Raw genomic sequence first — 9,763 nt, 5'->3', positions numbered from 1 at the left:
TGAGAAAACTACAATCATTTTCCCCAGTAGGAAATCATTTGCAGGTAAATTACAAAGTCTCTGCCCCAGTCATTCCTCAGACTAGCCAACGGAATTGAGAGCAGACCATTTCACTTGGCCAACAAGCAATATTCACTTTTATCTTCATCCTTACAAGTCACATTTTCAACCACAATCATCAGAAATTTTGAATGCCAAGGATGTTGTCTTTCCCTCCAGTTACATGCACAGGACACCACAGAATGCATACAAATTCAACCAATGCTACCGCTCATCATGTGGCAAACAGAACCTCTGGCTGCCAGTTAGACACCAAGAGATTAGAGGCTTCAATCAATACAAAAGATCCCAAGCCGAATTTTTAACTCTCAAGGAATCCTTCTCAACTCAACACAAACCATCCAATTGAAACATTATTGCAGTGTTTTCCACTGAGAACATGAGCACATTAATATTCTCCAGTCAGTGCAACCCTCCAAGAACCTGAATACACAGATAAAGTTGCTTGCTTGGGAGCAACTTCTTATTTTGGAAGATAAAAACCAATCCTTCAAATATGTAGTGCACAGCTGCAGAGTCAGCACGAGATAAATGTGTACAGCATCCATGGCTACCCCTCAATTTTTACTTCACGAGTTTTTAAGTTTAACACAAAATACTAATTCATATTGTCCCTAAAACAATATTGAAAGAAAGGAAAACTATTCCTCCAATTAGATGAGATATTCATATGTACAATTTTGATGTGATAAGAATATGGGCTAGTTCAAGACCTCCGATAGAATAGATTTTGAACACATAATTGGTTCATCATTCTTCTTTTTCAAGTAAAGCTTACAAAGAGCTTGACCAGCAATTTTCCATGCAAATCTACACTTACCAGCATCATTTACTTGCTTTGCATACTCATATGCATGATGATAAATAGCAAGGGCATCATTAAAGATGTCTTCCTCATTCCTTCCACTCAATCTGAATTCTGGAGCATCATATAATTCCTATATTGAATGTATATATCAATCACCCAAAAGCAGCCACTGGACGCAACCTAATCAGTGTAATGCTATAACATAAGTTATACACAAAATAACAAAGTCAACAAAAATTTACCTTCTTATATTTTTCTATAACCTCATTCGCAGGTTCGCATTTGGAGCTTTGCTTCTTCTGATTTGATTCAGACCGACTTTTGTTATTCTTCAAGGCATTACACATATCAATTCTATATTGCCGATAAAGTCTGTCCCATTTACCCAAGCAGTCTGGAGGAACTTCAACATCAAAACATGCAAGCTTCCATACTCCTGCAACCATAATAGAGGTGGAAGCATCAGTCACTGAGATGAAAATGCTTTACATGCTTATTACAGTAGGGAGTTCAAATCCTGTGGAGAATAGGTCACTCATGTAGAGAGGACACAGCCAAAAACATGGAGTCGACCAAAATACCATATCTCACTCTTACTGTCCCTCCGTGTAATGCAGTATATGGGCTCATGATACGTGCCCTGAATTAGAAACTTCCACCTTTTTCCCACTGCTAATGACAGAAATGGAAATACTGACATATAAATGTAAAGGACTCTTTCCATTATACAAGGGAATTCGCTTGTTTTGGGGTAGTCCAATCTCCTCCTCTCCCCTCTTTAACCCCTGAAAAAGTCCAACCAATTAGATAGGCTAGAACTTGAACAGGCAACAAATAGAGTACAGCTCTATGCAAAAGGGCGTCTTTTGGGAACTGGCTTCAACACCTCCGATACTGACAGGATAAGGATTGGAACATATTGGCCCATAACGGGGCGTAATTAAAAAACGATTCACTTTTTGCCCGATACCCCCAATCGGTTATCGTATTGATATCAAGTACCGGCGATACCAATGCCGATACCTTGATCCTTGGTTACGACAGCCCAAATTCCAATTATTTGTTGGTATTATTGGCTTACTGCAACAAGAACTGGTCAAGTTAGACTGAACTCTGAATTGGACTCCTTGTTTCTAGCCCAGCTTGGTTTAAAAAAAAAAAATTAAATTTAGAAGTCCTTCCCAATGTAGCATTATTTTTCTGTAGAACCTGCAGTATTGCTATTGAGACTTGCCACCAAATATTATGAGCTATAACCCCCCAAAAGAAAATTAATAACTCGCATATCTGCTGCAACTAAAACTTAGTAACGAAGAAGAAAACAAGAGAAATAATAAAGCCCTATTTAACAAGCCTCATTACCAACCCCAAAGTCCGGCTTTGACTTATGGTCAAGTTCTGTTTGTTATGTTCTTCAGATGGTTATACAAATTTCCAGGTCAATAAATCACATTTATGATTGAAAGCACTGCAAACAAAGAAACTTATACCTGTTGATGGAAGACCTTCAGTTTGTAACAAATCAACCTTGTTATAAATCAACCCCAATATCGAAGTTGAAGTATACCCGTTTGTTTTTTCCATGAAATGTGGAAATTTTGAAGCCTTCAATTCATTTGGGATTTCCACCTATTTTGGATGAAAACAAAGTTCAACATTCATTTCATAAGTAACTAGATGTAGATGATAAAATTCAAGTGTAAATATCAACAGACAGACATTAGCCGCTGCCATAAAATCAAATATTCAGGTTTTACGTGAGATATTCCAACAACAAAAAAATGAACCACCCAAGAAAAAGCACTTATATTCTATGAATTAACATAAAACATGCGTGTTAAAAAATTGGCAACATCTATTGATGGTCCACTCAACGGAGGCTCAAAGCTTCAATACGGGCAGCACAACAGATATGAATCTCTCCAATATATGCAATCTTCAATACGAAAGGAAAATATGCAATCTTCAACATGGGCAGCATAATATGCATTCTTCAATGATCATATGAAATCTTCAATAAGAAGAAACAACCCATATACCTCTAATCTCCTCCTCATGTTTAGAGCACTACATGTGGACAAAAGATGAATGCAAGGAAGGCAACAAAGGATAACCCATCATCGTATTGTGGCAAAAACCACATCACGAAGGTTCAGCAACAGAAAAAACCCATAATCAAGAGCAGCCGTATCAAATAAGATCCCAGATCAGTCAGATTTAAAAAAAAAATTGAGCAAATAAAAATAACCTCCAATATTGTAGCAGCACAGTAGATATAATGCACCCACAAGAAGAAAAACAATAGCGCCCTATTTGTTTGACATAGAAAAGTGAAAAAGGTAAAAAGGGGTGGAAAAACTTGTACGTGTTTCCCACAAACTACCACAAATATGAGAGTTCAGATAAGTGGGGTAGGAAACTTACTACACAAGGTCATTTAATGCAATAAATGTTGTCTACTGATGTGGCACTTAATTTTTCCCACCCCACTCACTTCCAAAGTCCTACCAAAATTAGTAGGACTTGATGGAAAAGATGTTTTGTGTCTATATCTCTCCTCCTCTTATTTTCTCTCTATTGTAATAATGGATTACTGTTTAATGGGTGTTATCGAAATAGACTTTTAAGCCCTTTAGGGTTTCGTTTCATTATAAATAGAGAGGCTTGTGTCCATTATCAGATGCCATATTTTTCCCAATTCAACATGGTATCAGAGCCTCTCTCTCTCTAAACCCTAACCCTCTTCTTCTTCCCCCCCTAACCGCCTCCCTACCTTCACCGTTCACTTCTTTCCATAAATTTGACTAAAGGAAATGAGGGAGAACCAACGGATATTGGTGTGACTGGGGTTGTAGAAAATATATATAGGAGGAGACACTTGTGCAGCGGGAGCCACTCATTCAATAGAAGTTTCGGGTTCCTGATTAGGATTTACAGCTGCTCACTCGCAAAAAAAGGAAGACTAACACCCCCACTCACACTATTTCACAACTGCCCTCTGATCCCGAGTCTAATCTTCCAAGTATCCATTTTCCTCTTCCTTTTGATCAGTCCCTTGATTCCTCTATTGCTCGTAGGAAAGGACTTACAACACCCTATTTCAAATGCTGTGTCATATAATGCTCTATCTCCTTCTTATCATGCTTTTGTGTCTTCCTTGTCTAATGTTTTCATACCTGGCAGGAGGCAATTACAAAACCTAGATGGAAGGATGCAATAAATGAGGAGATAAGGGCTCTTTATAAAAATGGTACTTGGATGGGACTTGGTCACATTACCACTCCAGAAGAGTCCAGTAAGCTTAAGTGAGTGTTTATAGTCAAACAAAATGCAAATGGGACTGTAGATAGATACAAAGCAAGGCTGCTTGCTAGAGGGTTCACTCAGACGTATCAGATTGATTACCAGGAGACCTTTTCCCCTATTGCAAAGATGAACACAGTCATAGTTATTATCTCTTGTGCAATGAACCATAGCTGGGGGCTACAATAGTTGGATGTCAAGAATTCCTTTCTTTATGGTGAGCTAACTGAGGAGGTGTATATGGATGTCCCACCAATTTATTCCAGCTCAGAACTAAAGGAAAGGTGTGCAAACTGAAAAGGGCACTATATGGTTTGAAGCAATCTCCAAAGCATATCCTATTGACTGCACAGTGAGAGTTGGATATTCGCCTCTACCCAAAAAATGATTCTTGTGAACCAACTACAACATTGAAAACATAATGTCACCTAAAATAATTTAACAACTGTTGATGGATAAATGCTAGTAAACTTTTTGAATCTCTGATATACAGCCACAAAGAGAAGAGCTGTCATCTTTGTTTTAAGCTGTGTGACACATGTACAGTTTGAGGGATACAAGATGTAAAGAGCAAACAAAACTAATATGGTATTTTGCACCAAATTCCAAGATATGATCTAGTTCCTAGCCATACTGAACATCCCATGTTTCTTGGAAATCAATACCAAAATATGTGAAACCACTTACAGAAGGTCAAGGCTGATAAACCATTAAGATTTATTTTCAATCGCTTTCCAGGGCCAATGAGATGACCTTTTCCATAATTATTCAATTAATTTATACTTCCAATATTCAAAATCCAAATGACAAATCTTCAGCATAAATTCATCATAGGGATATAAAGTTAATTCATAAGACAAAAAAGTTTCTCTTATAGAAACAAATAAACTAATTACAAATAGAGTAGGTTTCTCTTTCAAGAACTTTCATTTTTCCACCATTGAGGCCGAGGGAATTTCATGCCCCGATGTTTAGCTATTTATAAGATGTCAACGTTTCCCAGATTAGTGGTTGCATTTTGTTCTCCAGAAAGTGTGACCATGGTGTCCATAAGAGACTGAATAAATTGATGCTAGGAGGAAGAGCTACCAAGAAGCGAATGGTTAGCTACATTTTGCATTAGCTCACGGACCAAAGCAACTAGTTTACACCGTGCCTCTTTCTGGGAGATATTTCTATTTGAACTTCCCTCAGCATAATTAGTGCTTCCTTCCTTGTCACTGCGTACATCAAACTAAAAAATTTCCCCCAAAGCAGAATCACCAGATCTCCTTACAACATGCAAAAATCAAGTATCACTATTTTACCTAAATCAACAGATAGAACATGCATGGTCAGTAGAAACATTACCTTCTTATTACGTTTGAGGCTCTTCCGATTGACTATTTAGAGTTTTTGGCAGAGAAGACATCATAATTCCGGTGGAGTCCACCGTCATTGAATCATCATTGGAACACTCTTGATTATCAACTTCCGTTTCTGATTCGCCAAAGAACCTACTATAGCGAAGTTCTTCTTGAGAAGACGAGATCTTCCAATCATCTTCATCATCATCCATTTTTTTAGGGTGATTGAGGTTTCCCTACAATCCTTTTTATAGAACAAGAATAGTTAATAATTGCAATTATTTCTCTCTATTAACATATTCAATTTCCTGTAACGTGACTACAAGAATTCCCCCTACCAAACCCTTCAATACCTTTCATTTAAAGTATCTACAAAACCCATTGGAAAATCGGTGCTCATTTTGAGACTTTTTTTTTCTTTTATTCGACCTTCTTGATTAGAGAAAATCCATTGATGACTGTAATAGATTCAAGTATAGTCAAGCCTATGTAAATTCATCATTCTCATAAACATTAACCATCCTTATGCATGGATATAGCGGAACGAACCGAACCAAAAGAACAGACAAACTACAGATCATTTAAAAGGGATAAATGATGAAGATTAATTATCAATCACCCATTTGGTCTACCTTCTTAGCTAAGCACCGCTCCAATGCCTACGTGAGAAGCATCACAATCAACTTCGAATACCTTTGAGAAATCGGGTAAGGCCAATATTTGGGTGATTGATAAATAATCTTCATCATTTATCCCTTTTAAATGATCTATAGTTTGTCTGTTCTTTTGGTTCGGTTCGTTCCGCTATATCCATACATAAGGATGGTTAATGTTTATGAGAATGATGAATATATATAGGCTTGACTATACTTGAATCTGTTATGGTCATCAATGGATTTCCTCTAATCAGGAACGTCAAATAGAAGGGAAAAAAAAGTCTCAAGAGCCTCAAAATGAGTTTGATTTCAAAATTTGGGCACTGATTCTCTAATGGGCTTTGTACAAACCTAAATGAAAGATAATGAAGGGTTTGGTAGGGGGAATTCTCGTAATCATGTTATTGGAAGTTGAATTTGTAGAGAGAGAGAGAGTTGATATTATTAACCATTCCTACTTTATTAAAAGGATTATAAGGGAAACCTCAATCACCCTGAAAAAATGGATGATGATGAAGATGATTATAAGATCTCTTCTCAAAGAGAAACTTTGCCATAATAGGAATTGGTGAATCAAAAATAGGATCTGATAATAAAGAGTGTTCCAACGACAATTCAATGACGGTGGACTCCACCAGAATCATGAAGTCTTCCCTTCCAAGAACTCCAAATAGTAGATCGGAAGAGCCTTAAATGCAGTAAGAAGGTAATGTTTCTACTGACCTTCCATGTTATATTTGTTGATTTGGGTAAAAATAGTGATACAAGATTTTTACATGTTGCAGGGAGCTCTGGTGGTTCTATTTTGGGGGAAAATTTAGAGCAATTTGGTGTACGAAAGGACAAGGAAGCAAGCACTAATTTTTCCAAAGGAAATTCAAGTAAAAATATCTCTCAGAACTGCCTGCTTTGGTTCGTGAGCTAATGCAGAATGTAGCTATCGTTCGCTTCCTGGTAGCTCTTCCTCCGAATATCAATCTTTTTAGTCTCTTATGGACACCATGGTCACACTTTCCGGAGAGCAGAATGCAACCACTGATCTGGGAAACGTTGACATTATAGAAATGGCTAAATAGCGGAGTATGAAATTCCCTCAGCCTCGATGGTAGAAAGAAGAATCTTGAAAGAGAAACATGCTCTTTTGGTACTTAAGTTTCTTTGTTTCTATAAGAGAAACTTTTTTTGCTTATGAATTAACTTGATATCCCTAGTATGAATTTATGCTGAAGAATTGTCATTTGGAGTCTGAATATAGGGATCGAGGACAAAGATAGAGATCCCAAATCAGACCACAGATCCCTATGCTAAGCTCTAAAGCAACTCGCACTAACAAAAGACAAACCCACCATGGTTCCCAACCAATCAAAAACCATAGTACCTTATTGCTCAGATGATAAAATAATAGACGGTCTTTGAACGCCTACCTTCCATACAATCCACAAATTTGGGACGTTATCCTGACAAGCATTATAAATAAAGTCCACAGAATATCCCAATTTATTAAAGAAAAGAGCAGGAAATTTGCTCACCTCTACCATGGGCTCTGCAAGACAGAAAGCATCCAGCACAGAGTCCCGCAACATCGAACGTAAGGCCCTACAACCAGCATCCTTCTTTACCCCTGTAATGTTCGAAAACAAAACACTCATCAATCACAGTTTTGAACCTGTAACCTTTAGTAAGTCTGACCAACTTTTTTCTTCTTTTGATTCCCACCGTGACCAGCACCCCCACCATCTTTTTCACAAGTAGCCATGACCTTATCCACCGCAACAACAGGGTAAGTAACTTCAACTCGACCCCCTGACACCACCATCGCAGGAAAATCTGCCACCACTATATCAGTCAAGCTTTGGTCATTAGCAACCTCACTATAGGACACCAGACCATCTCTTGCATTAGTCTCTCCACGCCCCAGCTGCTGGTATGAAACGACCCTCCTTGGCTGAGAAGAGTGCCTCACTGCTTTTGCAATCGACAACAGCACATTTTTCGTGCCAATAATCGAGTGGGAGATCAGGAAATCGAACCCAGACGAGTTTTGTAAAATTCTGCTTCTCATGACTATTAAAATCAAGCTTCCAATGCTGAAACCTGATTAATTGTTCACCAATCTTAGGAGGACTTCTTCTCCATACAGCTGCCTTATCACCTTCACAATTAAACTGAAAGATCACATAACCTTTCCCCAGAGGATGCATTACCACATCTTGACTCATTTTCCAATTTTAACGTGCCTCATGTCGCAAATCATCCAAAGAAATCAGACAAAAATTGACCCTACCAATTAAAGCAAATTGAAAAATCTGCCACTTCAGACTCATAATCCTGCTGAGGGATCACAATACGTCTGATATTCCCAGCCTGAATTGGCTCAGGAAGAGAATTAATGGCCGGCCACAAAGAATTCCCTACCGCCCTTGCATAAGATCGCTTAGGAGCCTCCTTTCTTGACTCAATAGAAGTAGCCAGCAGCTTCACCAGACCTATCACCACCCTCATCTTCCTCATCCTCTCGACCATCTCGCTCCACTTCGCCAGACATTCTCTCTTTTTAGCCCCAAATATCAGTTTCTGTTCCTATATATATGACACACCACAATGTAGGATGTATCTCAAATATCAAACTCAGAGAGAACATCAGCAGCAAGTGACAATAAAAATATCCATTGCAGGAACTGAAAAAGAAACCCTTGCTTTCATATTGATTCAACAAGGAACCACATCATGGACAGTAAGAGCAGAGAAGCAATGGTGGCTGTACAACACAACGAAGAACCCCAAAAAGGGATTATCAAAACAGTGGAGAGAAAAATGATTGCAACCCACTGATTAAACCTCTGATACATGTGGCGAAACCTGGTCTAAACAACCAGGACCTGTGAAGAAGAAGAAGATAAGGAATAAAGTAGAGGAGAGGGAGCATGATGGAGAGGAAGGGGGAAATCCTAGTTCCATGATAGGATTCAGAATAGTCTCCATTGTGGCTTAGGTCCATAACTTGTAATGTGATAATATCTGAGCTTAGTGAACCAGCAGCAAGAGAAGAAGAAGATGAAGTGGAGAGAGAGAGAGAGCGAGGAGGGCTAGAGTGCGATGGAAGGGAATAGCTTTCAATCGCAGCAGCCAACTTATATTAAACTTAATGTCAACTCTTAGTAGGATTCAATTTATGTATTTTAGTGTCAAATAGATCCATAAAATCATCAAATCAATTCGACTATGATTTGAGTTGTTTCTCTATTCTTCCAAAAAAAAACCCTAGCCGTAAACGATGGATACTAGGCACTGTGCGTATCGACCCGCGCAGTTCTGTAGCTAACGCGTTAAGTATCCCGCCTGAGAGTACGTTTGCAAGAATTGCGCTTGTTTCTCGAAACAAAAAAGGGCCACAATTCCACGATAAAATTTATGCTGTTCAAGACGGGGAGCTTCATCTCGTTGGTGGAACACCAACCACGATCGTCACCCTCTTCAACAGTACGCCTCCCTCCAATGATCGTCACCCTCTTCACAGTGCAAGGAGAAGAAGTCAAGATTCGCCTGCGTTATTGTCGTGTCTGATGACTTGCCAAATGACTTCATCGCCC

At 38.6% G+C, this 9,763-nt stretch overlaps 1 protein-coding gene across 1 annotated transcript in view; it reads right to left on the bottom strand.

Moving 5' to 3' along the window:
* Positions 1-596: 596 nt before the first annotated feature.
* The window catches only part of LOC122065445 (probable RNA-dependent RNA polymerase 5), a 32,173-nt gene continuing 23,006 nt past the window's right edge, over positions 597-9,763 (bottom strand). The window contains exons 7-9 of the mRNA XM_042629266.1: positions 2,359-2,497; positions 1,111-1,304; positions 597-998 (exon numbers count right to left, since the gene is read on the bottom strand). Coding sequence (XP_042485200.1) covers positions 762-998; positions 1,111-1,304; positions 2,359-2,497 — 570 coding nt within the window. The 3' untranslated portion in view covers positions 597-761. The remainder of the gene's footprint in view (positions 999-1,110; positions 1,305-2,358; positions 2,498-9,763) is intronic.

The sequence above is a fragment of the Macadamia integrifolia genome, chromosome 2 (assembly GCF_013358625.1).
Source record: "Macadamia integrifolia cultivar HAES 741 chromosome 2, SCU_Mint_v3, whole genome shotgun sequence".
NCBI lineage: Eukaryota > Viridiplantae > Streptophyta > Magnoliopsida > Proteales > Proteaceae > Macadamia > Macadamia integrifolia.
Note: the sequence above shows the minus strand (reverse complement) of the source record. Positions and strands in the feature narration are given on the sequence as shown.